Source organism: Moschus berezovskii, chromosome 9 (assembly GCF_049115385.1).
Source record: "Moschus berezovskii isolate FMDL1 chromosome 9, NW_MosBer_1.0, whole genome shotgun sequence".
Taxonomy (NCBI): domain Eukaryota; kingdom Metazoa; phylum Chordata; class Mammalia; order Artiodactyla; family Moschidae; genus Moschus; species Moschus berezovskii.
Window position 1 is genome coordinate 20,226,461 of NC_142468.1, and position 17,359 is coordinate 20,243,819.

The 17,359-nt window shown below is 41.2% G+C and overlaps 1 protein-coding gene and 1 non-coding gene across 10 annotated transcripts in view; both read right to left on the reverse strand.

The window, feature by feature from the left end:
* Positions 1–17,359, reverse strand: part of SIPA1L1 (signal induced proliferation associated 1 like 1) — a 388,842-nt gene that overhangs the window by 72,563 nt on the left and 298,920 nt on the right. For all 9 annotated transcript variants that reach the window (XM_088839495.1, XM_088839488.1, XM_088839490.1 and 6 more), the window contains 3 exons: positions 14,360–14,517; positions 3,970–4,543; positions 3,083–3,357 (listed from right to left, as the gene is read on the reverse strand). In XM_088839495.1, the coding sequence (XP_088695621.1) occupies positions 3,083–3,357; positions 3,970–4,543; positions 14,360–14,517 (1,007 nt within the window). The remainder of the gene's footprint in view (positions 1–3,082; positions 3,358–3,969; positions 4,544–14,359; positions 14,518–17,359) is intronic.
* On the reverse strand, positions 5,389–5,460 carry TRNAE-UUC (transfer RNA glutamic acid (anticodon UUC)). Its single transcript has one exon. It is a non-coding gene; the product is annotated as a tRNA-Glu (tRNA).

Genomic DNA, 17,359 nt, shown 5'->3' on the forward strand with positions numbered 1-17,359 from the left:
GGGCAGCGTGTTTCCAGGAGGCCTGCTCTTCCTGGTCCTGGAGCAGCAGCACCAGCTGACAGAGAGGAGAGTGACTAGTCAAAGAGCAGAGTAATTAGCTGCGAGCAAAACAGTCGTGGGAGTGTGAAGTGCGGAGGAGAGGGGAAAAAAAGTGACAGAAGAGCATTATCTTATTTTGCTGAAAACTGTAGCAAGGTGTTAATGCTTCAGCTGTTCCTTTGAAGTAGTCTCTAAGGGAGGGAAGGCGAGAGCGGGCTTCTGGTCCTCCAGAGGCATGCAGGGCATCACTTCAGACCCACCTAGAAGGTCGGTCGTGGCATCTCAGGTGGAAACGCTAGTGAAAGGGCCAGAGTGCATCTCTGAGGCCGGCGGGGCTGTGCAGTGCACTAATCAGCCCCCAGTCCCACGCCTTCATGGAGGCAGGTTCCTAACACTCTTCTGTCCCATCACGGCCGGCTCCACGGCTACTAGAGGATGACAGTGATGCTCCAGAAGCCGTAAGGGGTGATGAAGGAAAATACAGCTCATCCACAAAGGCTGTAATGGAGCCGGCCGGCCCTGGTTTGCAGGATCAGACTCTGAGCATCTATCCCGCGTGTGCATTCAGGGGTGACATACTGGTCGCTTGAAATCGGCCACAGCGGGAATATCTGTACCATGGGAATCAGCAAATACTACAAACCAAGGTTCTATTCCCCAGAAAGCCAGTTTACTAAGATATCTCTGCTTCCACTGGTACATAGGGAAAGGATTTCTGTCCCAAGCATACAAAGCTAAGAGTTTGGACTCTCAAGTTAGACCTGGATTTTCCAGATGAGGCTGGGGAGTTACTAACCTTTCTGACTGTGAGTTTCCTTTAACTAGGAGTAATATTAATACTATTACTTCACAGGGTTGTTACCTGGATTAAATCTGCTAATCCATATAAAAATGCTTTTTTCTAGGGCCTGGCATATTTAAGTAATAACTCAGCAAATATTACTTGTTTTTACCAATACACCACAGCAAATATATCTAGTCTAGTACTTTGCTGCAGTCAAACCACCTGCTGTCATGGACCCATCTTTCTAGTAACTACTATTCAGAGTTCAGCATCAGTAATGTTGCCCATTCCACCCCATTTCCTCTCTCATACCCATCTATTTCCCTCTCCCCATGAACTGAAGAGCCTAGAAACACGAGGAAAGACCCCTGGGCAGACAGGTGGCGTCTGACGATCAACAGGCTTCCTTCTGGGTACATCAGTCCATAGACCAGCCTCTGTAACTCTGTACTGTGTGTTCCTAAGGCTGTCAAGTTACATGAAAAGTGAAAGCGAAAGTTAGTCGTGTCTGACTCTTTGCGACCCCATGAACTATATAGTCCTTGGAATTCTCCAGGCCAGAATACTAGAGTGGGTAGCTGTTCCTTTCTCCAGGGGATCTTCCCAACCCAGGTCTCCCACATTGCGGATGGATTCTTTACCAACGGAGCCACCAGGGAAGCCCAAGAATACCGGAGTAGGTAGCCTGTCACGTCTCCAGCAGATCTTCCCGACCCAGGAATCGAACTGGGGTCTCCTGCATTGTCAGTGGATTCTTTACCAGCTGAGCTACCAGGGAAGCCCAAGCAAGTTACATAGCTTGGTTATTTTCTCCAGTTTATGAGCGCCTGTTCAGATATATAGACTCTTCAGTAGACAATTCCCAGGAGAGACTATGGGATGGAAAACAGACCAAAGAAAGAGAAAGGATCACAGAGCACTTCGAGAGTGCTGCAAAGACCCAGTTGCCTTTCTGATCGTACTCAAGAGTCATTCTTGAATTACAGTTAAGCAAAATACTTAACATTAATACTATGTACTTGAGGAAATGAAGGTAGTTTCAGAATAAACCCTCCCTGCCATCGAAATAGCTAAAACAAAAAGTTCTGGATATAAATTTTGGTTTCCAGGGAAATCCAGTCATCAGAAAGGAAGCAGTTCTTACAACTAGGAGAGAAGGGGATTTTCACCACATTCTGATATCGGCACATCTACCTAGGAGGTAAGCAGTACAAAATGCTATCCTGAGCACAGTCTGGTCTGTAACACTTGGTCTGAAGAACTGAAGTACACCGATACTGCCATGGCTGCTTACTTTTTAAAGGGCACAAATAACCCATCCTAACTGTCTACACATTCTACCATCTGACATTCACAAATCTAAAAAAGCTCAGGTGCAGGACTGGTCATGTTTTGGGGGGAAAAATAACATAAGAATATTGTCGTGGCCTTAGGAAGCCTAAGCATTAATTGCCAAAGCTTAAGAGAAACTCTTAGAAAATAACGGGTTTAAACCAAACTAACGGATTGAGAAAAAAAAAAAAAAACAACTAGCAAAAATAGCATGTGCATGCTCAAAGGAGAAAAGAAACAGTTGATTAAATCTGTTCCATCAGGAAATCTCCCCAGAGACAGAGAAATTAAATTTTCAACAGTGCTGCAGGCTTGGCAGAAGCTGGGAGGGGCGGGGAGCTCCTGGGCTCCCCTTTGTAAAGTCAGGGAACTACACTGCCCCGGCATCACGAGCGGGACTAGCTTGTCTGAAGTCGATCTCTGACAAATGCAGATGCACTTAAGAAAAAGCTTGGGAAGTCACATTCAGCCCTCCAGGCTGAGACAGCAGGGGTCAAAAACAGTACTTCAAGAGTTGCGGACAGCAACTGGCTACAAACGGGAGACGCAGGAGAATCAGGGTCACGGAACACAAAAGAAAAGCGTCTGACAGTTTGTCATGCTGAGTGTCTCTTAACATCAAATACTCCATGTTTCTCAGCTACTGGTGCAAGATGTTTAAAGGGGATATTTACCAGACTTCTCTGTCTGTGATGGTGACTTTATACACCCAGGGATGTAAATCCTGGGAATGGTCCAAGCTGGTGATTCTTTCCAGCTGCTGTTGCCACATGCTGAAAGGGAGCTGTGTCCTGAGTCAGACCTTCCGTGGAGGGAACTTTCAACATCGCCTGTAACCGAGCGCTCTTCACACGCCCCCCCTACACCCCCACCCAGTTGGGGAATGTTCTCCACGGTACATCAATGGCCCTGGACTCTCAGACCTACCTCCGCGGGGTGCAGTCGTCATGTGGGGGGATGATGACGACCTTCACTGTGACCGATGTTCTCAGGAGGTCGATCATCTGCTCGTGGCTCAGAGTGGCCACGGCCACCTTGCAGATCTCCACCAGCCGGCTGCCCTGCCTCAGCCCTGCCTGCCAGGCATAGCCGTAGGGCTCCACATCTGCCACGATGCCCTCGTAGTTGACGTGGAAGCCGAGCTGTCCCAGCCCATTCCTTCGCAGAGTCATCTCCACCGATTCACAGCCTTTTGACACAAACTAGACAAACACACAAAAGACATCACAGTCTGATGAACCCACTAGGGTCTTAAGTGGTATGCATGGCCAGCAGGGTTATTTCTGAATACCCCAATGCCAGCTGAAGAGCAGGCTGGTTATTTTGCCTTCACTAATCTCCATTCATTAGGCCCAAAGGAACACACTTGTTGCGTCCAAAGAACTCAATGGCGTCTCTGAAGTTACAAAGAAACCTCTAACAGAGACCTACAGGGAGCTGGCAGTGAAGAAAAATGGGTGTTCTGCTATTCATTTTGCCCTTAAGACATTCAAAGCAGCAGATACTCAATCCAGCAACTGTTTTCACCAGCTGAAGCAGACTGGCTGGGCTACATCATCAGTCACCATGGCAATGGGATCAGGTCACATGCAAATGAGTTTCCAACAAAGATGCACATCAGTGTGTCTTCCCCCACTTGTTCTGCTACTTGTCCTGCTGAAAAAAAATGATGGGAAGCGAGCCTGACATAAACTCTAGGTTCCTTCCCACCATGGAGTTTTCAGAGGACCTAATAAAACAGGACGGGATTCTGTAACTTGGCTCTTGCCTGCATGGAAAGCTTGATGAAAGGGAAGTGGAAGAAAAACACTGACCTGAAGCCTTTTGACAATCTCTTTGATGTCATCATTGTTAACAAAACTTTCCACGGACACACATTCGCCTCGCTCGTAGAAGATTTTGAGGCTGGCATCGGTTGAAGTCCACCCTATCACATCTCTGCAGGAACAGTTGAAAACCACACTCTTTGTCTCCTGTTCGATGAGGACGATGACCTCGTTGGAGATCCCGAGGAGGCAGTCTATCTCCATGGCCTTGTTGTAGTCCTTGGCCCGGACGGCCCACACAATGGCTCCCATGCTACTGAGCTCGGCTCCTGGGTACGGCTTAGACTTTTCCTTCTTTTTGGAGGCCAGAGAAATGAACGGAAATTTGCCGGATGGGTCAATAGGGGTATTGGTGACATTCTTTTCTGCCAGGTCTTTCAGGTATTCCTGGCGGGTCCGTGTTGCCATGGCCCGGAACTTTTCCGACTTATGAGCAGCATTTTCTGCATTAATCACTTTGGCCAAAAGGAAGTCCCTGAACACATTTGACTTAGGGAAAGTGACCCCTTTCGGGATGGGAGGTCCAAAAGAAGGCACATCTCTGGACCTGGTGACAGCCACACTAAAGAGATAAAGATTAGTGAGAAAGAGGCTGGTCAATATTTCTCAGACTCACAGCAGGAGAATAAAATACACTGTCTCAATGACAAAGATATTCTTCAAAAGGAAAATAACTCTCATCTTCCCACAAGAAACAACACACACTTCTGCTTAACATGAGCATACTTTTCCATTCAATCATATTTAGGATTTATGAAACAACATTTTTTCTAGGGCAAAATACCCAAAAACTTAAAGTAAAAACTTTCATTAACAGGTAACAAATCAACCATAACTCCATGAAAAAATGATTTAACTGTAATAATCTTTACAAGAGACAACATTTAAAATACTTAGTGATTACTCCCAAGTGGGGAGGGGTGGTTACTATAAACACCTTTCAGAACAAGTATAGGTTTATAGGGGCTTCCCAGGAGGCTCAGTGGTAAAGAATCCACCTGCTAATGCACGAGACACGGGTTTGATCCCTAGGTTGGGAAGATCTGGAGAAGGAAATGGCAACCCATTCCAGGATGTTTGCCAGGATAGAAGCCTGGTGGGCTACAGTCCATGAGGTCTCAAAAGAGTCAGATATGACTTAGTGACTAAACAACAACATAGATTCTGTAGGAACACAAATGCAGTCCCCATTTTAGACAGGATGACCATAGAAGTCATCTTCTAATGCAAATATCCAAAGATATATATACAAAGAAGAGGAATGGATAAAAAAAAAATTAAACATATTATTTTTTCCTATGTGTCAGGCCTTAAGAAACCAGATCAAAAAGCATGAGTTTATTTTACTTTTTAAATTCTCTTTTATTAAATTGCTTTGGCTGCACCAAATAGCTTGCTGGATCTTAGTTCCCCAACCAGGGATTGAACCTGGGCCTCAGCAGTGAAAGTGCCAAGTCCTAACCACTGGACCACCAGGGAATTCTCCCAAAAGCACAATTTTAAAATGAAACTTGAAATTTGGATAATAGAAAAGGATTATAATTTTTATGTGGTAATACCAACAGTGCTTTAAAATCATATTTTTAAATGAAGCTATTCTTTGGTCCAAATTCTCTACCTTTGGTATTTGATTCTGACAATTGGTAAGGAAAATATGTTCCTTTCCCCATTCCTTTAAGCAAGACTGAGTTAAGAAAGCCTGTTCCAGTCACTTCCTTTGCATCTATATTGCTAAAATTGGGTCCAAGACAAGGATCTACAAGTATCTATACTAATCTATTATTTTTAATCTCAAAAGGAAAAAGACTTAAGTTTTTTCTAAAACAACAAGAATTAAATGAAAGAGGGGTGGTTGTGTGTTTTATATCATATTTCAAGATCTCCTTCCAGGACCTGAGCAAAATTTGAGAGGACTGGAAATGATGATTCTAACAGATCAAACACCCTCTTCTCAAATTACCCAATTATTTAAAAGTGAATCAATTACGCAATTGTACTAAGAATACAAAATCTGTTTCTCTAGAATTCTCATAATCGAAAGGACATAATCAAAGAGCATGCAACTTTCAAATTAAACTTGCACAGTTTTTTCTTTATTTCAAGGGTTTGCTTGAAGATACTTGGCTTCGCTTTTCCAAAAATGATTATTGCTTGTGAAAGTAGGATAAATAAATAAAAATCAGCATCCTCAGGAGACAAATTATATATTTTGTCAGAATATGCCACAAGATGGCCTATTTCTGAAAATGGCTTTTAACAAATTTATTGAAAAAAAAAAAAAGACTACCTACTTCATTTCATGACAAAGAAAGGTGGCAGGAAACATCCCGTTTTCTAACTGGAGATGAGAATTCACAGAAACATCCATCTGCACGATAGCTAATTACATCAGTATTAGAAAGGCAATTTTTCCTGTCTCATGTGAACTGTCTGGCTTGAATGCTGACAGCTGTATAATTTTAATTTGATCTTTTTTTTTTCAAGTCAAGCAGATGATGCGAAAATCCAGATTCACTTGCTTTTCTAAGAGGAATCCCAGAAGTACCCAGAAATACTTAATATCTTTCCTTTTTAAATGGACAATTTCTTCTCTTGCTAATTTCACATCATTATTCTTTCTCAAGAAACGAGATTTTAAACAAGGAGAGAAAAATGCTTAGCAGAAGGTGTTGATATGGGCACCATCTATCCATTTGCCCCTTAAATTCATGGGTTGTCTAACAGATCTATTTATTAGCTAATAGAATGTTAGACAAACATACATTGAAAAGTCACCGATAATTAGAAGACTCAAGAATGAACTATGAGGGAAAAAACCTGAACCCTTAACATATAATTATCAGTGATTTGTCACGGTAGGGAGGTAAATGTTACAGACACTAAAATCAGCTTTGCATCATTAGAAATAGAATCCTTAAAGAAGAAGATGAGGAAGATGATACCCTAGAATGCTCTTTTCAAACAAAGGGCTTTATGTTGGGTAAATCTAACTTTCAAGGTTTTCTACAAGGTTAAAAGCTCATTAATTTAGATGCCACCAATTCTGAACTCTTGATAATAAGGTCTGTTTTAAGCTAAGTAGAAAGATTTTTTTTTTTTGCCTTCATAAGAAAAGAAGCCTTTCTAGAATTTCAGTGTGCTATACATAGATACTTGAGATGAATTAATTATAAATGGCTTTTGCTATTTTTAAAAGCACATTCCAAAAAGCTTCTTGGCCATACTTAGCCTAGTATGCAATACTGTACCTCTTGAGAAATAATACATTCTTTAAAATCATAGCCATGCCTTACATGCTCAGCACTGTCAAGGACTAGGAGGGTTATCTACTCAAGTGGGTTATCTGGATGACAGACAGAAGATCAAAGGCTGAAAGGGTTATGGAAAGTTAGCAGTGGGTTGGGGGAGGATACTTAAAGAGAAGTCAGGGTTCCTCAGACTCTTGTCAACAGAATCTTGAGTTTCATCTTAACATTCATCTTGATTTTGCATTCCACTGAAGAGTATCTATATTCATTTTAACACAAAAATCTGTTCTGTTCCCATCATCTTGAAGCCACTGAGGGACCAGGAAGGTGTTCTCTTTCACTCTGTCGTTTGGCACATCCCTGTACCTCCGTTTGAACAGCTGGTACACATTCTTCACTTCTCCAGGAAACAGACTAGGAGAAGTACAACAATTTGCCCAGAGCTTGTTAGAGTGAGCCAGGATGGGAATCTGAGTTTCTGGATAACCAGCAGTGTGACAAGACCACATTTACTCCCTGGGGCTATGTTTTTAAAATTCCTACTCTTAAGGTGCTTGCAAAAGGGACCGTCTAGAAGAGTCACACAGCTAAAGAGATCACCATGGGCCAGTGGGCCTGGGCCTTTGCTGGCATCAAAGACCCTGGAAGAAGTTGCAAGCTGATACATGGGAATGTTGCAGAGACATCTAAACAGAGGTCTCAATGAAAAAGAGAAGAGTAAGACTCTTGAACTTCTGAAGCAACATGGCAACAGCAATAAAGAACGACACTTAAAAGGAAGGGGACCTTAGCATCAAAACTGTTGCACTTAGAAGCTCAGATCAGACTGCCAGCTTGGGGAGCTTTCCAAGAAAGCAGACCCTGGCAAAGGACAGGGAAGATGAGCAGCAGAACAAATGGGCACCAACCGTCCCCTCCCTGGGGATCTCTACTGCCTACAGTCTTCAATCACCAACACCTGACTATATGCCAGGACCAAGGGTGAGATGTCACAGGTTCAGTCTTCCAGAAGCTCAAAGCCTGGTGTGGCGCTACCTCTGCTGGGCTGAGCGCTCTCCTGGGGTGAGTTTGGCATGCTACTGGAACACTCAGGAAAGATACTTTATCTAGTCCTGGGAGGTCAGGGGAGCCCTCGCAGAGAAAAGAAGAGCAGGCATTCCTGGATGAAGGCGGACCAGGGTGTGTGTGAGAAGAGGCACTCTTGCCCAGAGTGGCATGTGCAGAGAGGAACCTGTTAAGGAACCTGATGGGAGGACTGGGAGAGGGGCCAGCGGACACTGAGGGTAAGAGAGGCCAGACCTAAAGCACTCCATGCGGTAGGCTGGGCCAGGGACTCTCAACACTGCCTAAATGGTTTTCAGCACCAAGAGTGACATTTTCAGAATCTTGTCATAGAAAGGTCAGCCACACGGGACAAGAAGGATGCTGATTAACGATGGCTGGGAACAGACTTTCTGAAAGAATCTCACCACTTGACCCATTTTGACTTTTCTTGTGTGAGACACAGTTGATTTTTCAACCGTGACACACACAGTTGAAGCTTGCATATTTATTTTTATTCAAGAGAAGGAAAGAAGAAAAGCATGGTCATTTAATGTGCATATATACCACACTTTCCTGCCTGTACCAGATACTTAGGAGTTTTTAGGTAGGGGGTCAAGCAGTCTTCGACGGCACAGAAAGGGAAATTTAAGATCTGAGATGTTTAACGGTCTGGTCTGGTTCAAAGTGCTTTCCGTACTACATCATACTAACTCATTTCAACATTTACTGCATCTTAACCACCGAACATGGAAATCTTCCTGAGAGGAATAACATATATATATATCTACTTCCTAAACATAGCTCCTGACCACAATTTAACATCTGTTTTGAAGATGAGTATTTACTAAAACTAGTTATTACAACACTAGTTTTAAAGTTAACGATAATTCTTTAATTTCATCAAAAAGCAACTTTCAACTGTTAAAGATGTTCTAAAATTTTTAAAGAGTCTGCCTGAATGGATCCAAATAAGGCTCAATTAATTAATTTTATCTTAAAATTTTGAATTCTGTTAATGCTCCTCTACTTTTCTCACTTCACCTCCCCTTTATTTCTTGCTATTTATTTGTTGAAGAAACTGGACTATGTGTCCCAGAGTTGTCCAGAGGCTGAATTTTCCTGAATAAAAACATGTTCTGTGGTCTTTTATATTTCTCGCAACTTGGCTTCTCTAGATGTTTGATCAGATTCATATTCAATTTCGGACAGAGGGGTAAGACTGATTCCTAGAGGGGGGTGTGCTCTTCCATTGTGAGACAGATTCGTCTCTTTTTATGATATCTGCAGCCTTTGATGATCAATGCCTAGATTCATCCATTCATTAGCTGTTTAAAAAATGGTCGTAAAATTTCTGTACTGTGTTTTTATAAATTGAGGCCCTTGGGGTGAATGACGTACATTGGTTGTTTGGTCCCAAGTCACATGACCTTGGATTGCTATGCTTATTAAATCTGTACATTAAACGTGACTCATTTTTCTATATCTCCCTTATCAGTCATCACTTACTGATGCTTTCAGTACATCCTTGCCACTAAATGGTTCATCTTTGTGATTTGTTGCTTCTAATCTATTCTGTCAACTGAAATCAGACAATTAAGCTCTTTGTAATGATACTTTGGCCACCTCATGCGACGAGTTGACTCACTGGAAAAGACTCTGATGCTGGGAAAGGTTGGGGGCGGGAGGAGAAGGGGACGACGGAGAATGAGATGGCTGGATGCCATCACCGACTCTGTGGACATGAGTTTGAGTGAACTCCGGGAGTTGGTGATGGACAGGGAGGCCTGGCGTGCTGTGATTCGTGGGGTCGCGGAGAGTCGGACACGACTGAGCGACTGAACTGAACTGAACTGAATGATACAAGTAAAATAATAGAGACCAGAGGGCCCTCTTATCAGGTATGGGGATAAGCTTTAGTACTCAGACTTAGTGATTGAGTTCTTGGCTATGTCTACTATTCAAGGTTAACTAGACTCTGGAATTAACTTGGATTAGTCAGTTTTTCCTGTATAAACATTGTATTATAGTTCCCAGGGTGATACAGCATGCATTATTTCTGTCTTTCATTTCCATATTCACTATAGGGATTTTTTTTTTTCCCCCTCTCTGCTCCCCTGTTGAATCCTAGAGCCTAGAATACTGTCTAGCATATATTGATTAGGGCTGCAAAGAACTAGTGAAAAATAAATAAGTAACAATAAACTCTAAATTTGCATTTTTGTATATAAATTACTTTGCATGTTGACAATGGGTAAGTTTTCCTAAAAGTCTATAGTCTATTTATATACTGTTGTCTGAAGGCCGAGGATTTCAAGGGCCTCTGCAGCCCACTAATCTCTCCAACATCACAGCCTTCCTACTGTGCTTACCAGCGTCCTTCCTGTGTTTATGTGTCCATCTGTACCGCTGTTCACTCCCTGACTCATAGAATTATTTCTGATTTGCCACTGAATTCCACCATCTGTGCTACACAACATACACTGAATCCTATTTTCCCAGCTAAACACTCTTTGTACCTTTAGCCTGTCTTGACCCCACAATTCTTCTCTACACAATTACAGCAAGACACAATTCTTCTCTACACAATTACAGCAAGACACTCCTTCGAGGAACTTACTGTCCACACTCTGGGCATCAAGTAGATGTCAGTAAATAAACATTGAGTGTTCACAGTGGAGAAAGCTGGGAACAAGAGACTTTAAATGAGGAAAAGCATGTGAATATTCTAACTACATCTCTTACAGATAAAATTAAAAGTAGATTTAAATAAAATTTGTATAAATTAAATGTATCCCCAAGCTTATCCCTAATGAAAGAGGTCTATGAATTCATATCCCTAGTACTTTGGGCGAGGGACTGGGGTATGAGAAAACCCCACATGTATGAAAACTCTTTGAAGACCCACATTTTATCTTAAATTTGTTACAAATTTTCCATTCTATTGCCTATTACATTTTCATGAGAAAATAAACCTTCACATCCCTTTCCCAAGCATTAAAGACTACAAGCGAGGTACCCCAGTTATTCTGGGCCTATAAACATCTGGCATCACAACATACCCCAGGAAATATGTCTACCTGAATTTGAGAAGGACTGAGAAAAACCCATGTACCCAAAGTTTTTAACAGGAGAAGATCACTACTATAGTTCCAAAATTCACAGTGTACTGAGCCTTCAAGCAAGCTTGGCAACTAGGGAATTCCGGACTAGCCCATGTCTTGTGAGCTGGGCTGTCCAGTGTCCTCCTGCAAAGGCAACCAGCATCACAAGGTGGGCTGAGAATATGTGGTCTCCAGGAAAGAGATTAAAAATGAGAGAGAGAGAAAAAAGAGCAAGCAAAAATCATGATTCTCAGGCTAGGGAGGAGAGTTTGAAAAGAATAAAATAGGTATCACTTCCTCCACCAGTCAAGTGTTGAAGAAGGCTCAGACATCTTTCCAAATCCTTATATCACTGTATTCAGACTTGCACTGGACACACTTCCTGTGGCTATTAAGCACTGAAAATGTGGCTGGGATGGTCAAGGAGTATTAAATCATATTAAAAATTAAAAACTGTCACTTGATTCAGTTTTCCAAAAGTCTTTTAAAATTATGTTTGGAATAAGCTATCATGAATATACTTTTCCAACTGCAAATTTCATTAAATCTAAATCCATATTATTTCCAATGAAAATTGAGCATCCTAACTGAGGTAAGCTGTAAATCAAAAATGCACTCGAGATTTGTCTTGGTCCAAAAATACGTAAGATTTCTCAATAATTTTTAAAATTTAAAAATTATATGTTGAGATTATAACATTTGTATATCGCAGGTAAATAATATATATTATTGGGTCAAAATACAGTCCTTGGGGTCGCAGAGTTGGACACGACTGAGGGACTTTCACTTTACACTGGGCAAAAACCTACTGTTAAAATTAATTTTACCTATTTGTTACTTTAAAAAGTATGGCTATTGGAAAATACAAAATGAATATGTGACTTGCACTACATTTCTACTGGACAGCAATTCACTAAGACAAAGACCTTTAAAAGAAGACTCTCTTTTTAAAAGAAAGTACATAGCTTTCCATTCCCCAAACATCCTAGAGATGATTCAAAACAGGATTTAGCTTTCTATCCACAAAGTCTTATGAAATCCTTTGCAGGGATCCAGTACACAGCACACTTCCATTGCTTGGGTGTAGTTTCTAAACTCAGTTATCCATCCCAATTACAGTCAAATGTTCTACATTAATTCTTTCCTTCTACACCTAACTAACGCAGCTTTTGGAGACCATATTCTTGCTAAGAGGCTTCAGATCTAGGCCTCCTTTGCTTGAGTTTCTACCCACCGAGTCTAGGAAACTACAGACCTCCCTGGTTTGGGGTTTTCACATAGACTTGGCATCTGAGAAATTCTGGAACAGCCTGCAGGCTGGCAGTAGGGGCAGCAAATACCCTATTTCTCATGGCATGGAGGGAGGCAGCAGGGCAGAATGGTTAAGAGACAAGACTCTAAAATCAGACCTGGTGCATTCAAACCTACACTCTGCCCAGCACCAGCTGACCTCAGGCAAGTTACCTATCCCCATGCACTTAAGTTTTCTTATGTGAAAACGGGGAATAAAACAGTACCCACCTCATGAAAGTGTTAAGTCGCTCAGTTGTGTCCGACTCTATGGGATTCCATGGACTGTAGCCCGCTGGGCTCCTTTGTCCATGTGATTTCCCAGACAAGAATACTGGAGTGGTTTGCCATTTCCTCCTCCACGGTATCTTCTCGACCCAGGGATTGAACTTGGGTCTACCACATGGCAGGTAGACTCTTAACAATCTGAGCCACCAGGGAAGCCACCTCACAGGTTTTAAAAATTGAATGAGGTAATAATACAAATAAGATACCTAAACTAGAGCTGGGCTTATAACGGGGGCTCATCAGACATAGTTACTGTGGAATGGGCAGGGATGATGGCAGTCAGTAGGAGTAACCTGGACTTGTTCTGTTCCCTGAACTTGCTTGTTCTCCTATAATTAACCTGCCTTACCCCTAGGATTAGACAGTTGTAGATTTCACAACAAACCAAATAGCAGCCTAGGTTGGACACTTTCTATATAGATGGCTACATTAAATAAAAAACAACTGCTCAAAATTAACAAAGCCTTGTCTCCCAAATTTCAGGGATGCAAAAATACAATAAACTTTCATATTCTGAAAGGACAGATTCCCCTTAGGACATCTTACTCATGCTAGAACATCCTCAAAACATCTTCCTGGCATGACACTCATGTCAATCCAGCATCACGGGTTCTTACTCTCTTCAACATTAATCCCCTCCAGGATTCGCGTAGAGGCCACTGCGGGTAGATCTTGAATTCCGTAACTCATAAGACTATATCACTGAGGGACATGGAAACAATTCCATCAAACATTTAACAAAGCCTCTAAGACTGAAGTCAGAAATGTTACAGTGAGTCAAGTCAGCCTGAAGCAAAGGTTTGGGTTTTTTAAAATAATAGCAATAATTTTTTAAAAATTAAACTTCTCTTCCCTACTTATTTGACTTCCCTTGTGGCTCAACTGGTAAAGAATCTGCCTGCAAAGTGGGAGACCTGGGTTCGATCCCTGGGTTGGGAAGACACCCTGGAGAAGGGAGAGGCTACCCACTCCAGAATTCTGGCCTGGAGAATTCCATGGACTGTATAGTCCACAGTCCATGGGGTTGCAAAGAGCTGGACACAACTGAGCACCTTTCACTTTCACTATTCCCTACTTATTATGATCATTCGTCTCTGCTTCTGCCATGGCAAAAGCAAAATATAATGAGCAGTATGAGTAATTAGCTGTTGACCAGATGGTGTGGATGAAGGACACCACCTAAGGAGGAGGTGCGAATGGAAACAGCAGGTGTCTAACCAACATGCATAGGGAATGTCAGTGCCACCAGGTTACGTCATCCTGTGAATTTGGCCATCCGCAAGCACAGTTTAAAGGCAGAAATAAATAGCGATAGACTTCCCATTGCCACTTCCGAAAGAAGGGCTGGAGGGGGCCTTCGATGTGACCACCTGCCAACGCCCATCCAGCCACCTCTGGAGCCATTACCTGTAACAGACACTGTCAGTGCAGGGGTTGTGAACCCTGACAATGACGAAAACATGCTGAAAGTGGGATCGAATATTTTTCGGGCTGAATGGCTGTGCTCCGGGCTCTTGGAAAACAATTGTTACAATATCATTTCCAATGTGCCGCTTCCGTAGGAGCTAAAAGAAAACATAAGCAAACAATGTAAATGATGACGCTCTGCTTTTTCCTCTTTGATACCCTTATGTAACTGTATTTAAAACATTCATTATTAATCAGTGCATATTAGGGGAGGAAATCTACACAGTAATTGTCAATATTTTAGCGTGTCTTATCATTTCCTCCAAGGAAGACTATGGAAATGAATATTCAGAAATTTGCATAAAATACATAGTCCATTCAAATAGATCTAACCAATCTCTAGTATATTACGCCAAGTCCCAGCATCTCCAAATCCTCAGTTTCCATAACAACAGTTTTGTTCCACGTTTGTATAAGAAAGAAACTTGCCACAGGGAAGATTTTTTTAAAAGATGAGAATGGCTGAAGTAATTACAACACAATTTATGTTCTGATTCAATTAGCTTCATTTAAAGAAACGGGGCTAAGGTGTTTTCTGATAATACTTTTTTGTGGCACAAGCTGAAGATGCAGAAATTAATAATATTCCAGAATGTTCTAACAGTTTTATAGCAGGTTAAATTTCAGGTTTAAATAACTGCTTTAATTACAGTGAAAGCTGTTTAAAACCACCTTCTGTTTCACATTAAAAGGTGTTCAGGGAAGGTGGCTTTCAATTTCAGGCCCTCCAAATGAATCATCGCAGGTCAGTGCCTCTCTGGGAGGGGTCCTTAAGCAGTTTAGCTCAATCATGTGAAGAAAAACTGAACAAAATTTGCATTACTCATATTTATTACACGGAGGCTCCTACCAGGAAGAGAACAACTAAACACGGCCTTTACATACACTATTCATTAGAGATAAACTTATATTTATAAATCCAAAAGAAAAATTTCTCCAGTGACTTTAACTTACACAGATTACATACCAGTAAAATCAATGATCAAGTATTGGCTGCCGACCAATACTGGAGAAACAACAGCATTAGATTAGGGTTGAGAACTGGGAGTTAGGAAGTTCGTGAAATGTAGTTTTAACTTTAGGAATTTTAAAGCATCCCAAATTATCTTCTAACGAGGCTGTTTACTTCATTTCTAAACATGCTATATTAACACATGTGACATAAATAAAGGCTACTCCCTATTGATTGCTAAATAAAATATACCCGTTATCAAAGATTATTAATCTATTCAGGATCTTGAACACATCAAACTCAAATACAATCTATGTATATGTCTTTCCTGCATGGATGTCATTGCTTTCTGATGCATTATCATCCTTCCTTCAAAATATAGCTTGATATGCAATATTACTTACTAAAGGATCCACACAGAAATAAATCCATCTATCCATCTTGCAACATATATAATGAAAAAAAAGACAGTGTTTATAAACCAATACCTGCAAAAAGGTTTTAAGACACATTCTTCCTGGTTTTCTAACCATAATGTAATCTATGTAGATTACAATAAATTCTTTAACTAGAGAATTAAAATTTCTTAATATGCAGAATACCAATTATTTTCTTTCATTCTGATTTAGGACCATAATACTTTTGCTTTGATTGGACCCCAAATTAAATAATTTAGATAGCTGTCCACTTAAATGCCAACTAATCAGCTCAGCACTTTAACTTATTTAGCTGGATATAAACAACTGATTCTTGTCACTCAATGTTTTACCCCTACTCCCCCTTGTTACTTTTCTCTGCTGAGTGTTGGTTAGTCCCTAAGTCGCATCAGACTCTGTGACCCCATGGACTGTAGCCCCTCAGGCTCCTCTGTCGATGACATTTTCCAGACAAGAATATTGGCGTGCTAGTTCCTTTTCCAGGGGATCTTTCTGACCCAGGGATGGAACTTGCATCTCCTGCATTGGCAGGTATATTCTTTACCACTGAGTCACTTGGGAAGCCCTTCTCCATTGAGTAATCAGGTAGAATAAGGCTTCATCTTCCCCTTAAAGATAATTTGCTAATGTTTTTACAATCTCTCTACTGTCTGGTCAGATGAGTTTAGTATATTTTTCTTAGCAAGGTATTTTCCCCTAAGAAATCTAGCATTTGGAATGTGCATAAAACAGTCAACAAACTCCAGATGAGGGAATTTATCTTAAAATAGGTTTATTTCAGATTTATAGCTGACTCATTGCTTTGTTTCCTACTCTTGATTACTTTGGGAATCAAGAGAGGTAAAATTTTGTTATTGACATGTGTGATGTAACCAAACTTAAGTGACGACGTGTTAAGATTTGATCCCTGTTTTGTTAAATTCTGTGAAAGAGGATATGATTCATTCTGCAGCTGGCCTGTGTTCTGTTAGCACAACAATTGACAATAACAAAATCTATGTTTGTTTTAAGGTCAGAAGTGATTTAAGACTGCTGTGTTTATAAGAGCTATTGAAAGTAGAGTCTATTAGCTCTCTGGGTCTTTTAAGCTTCAATTTGGTATCATTTGTTTTAAAACATTTTTAAAACCAACTACCACCACAAACTCTTTAAAACAATACTGTCAGTTTCCATCTTGCTCTGTAATCATCAGCCATTTCTTAGTTTTCACATTTTATCATCTCATTGAGTACATTTTAGTAACAGGCATTGTGCTTTTAGATCTTTTCAAAAGAAATCTGTATATGAGGTCAGTCAGTCAGTTCAGTCGCTCAGTCATGACCGACTCTTTGCAACCCCGTGAATCACAGCATGCCAGGCCTCCCTGTCCATCACCAACTCCCGGAGTTCACTCAAACTCATGTCCATTAAGTCGGTGATGCCATCCAGCCATCTCATTCTCTGTTGTCCCCTTCTCCTCCCACCCCCAATCCTTCCCAGCATCAGAGTCTTTTCCAGTGAGTCAACTCTTCGCATGATGTGGCCAAAGTATTGGAGTTTCAGCTTTAGCAT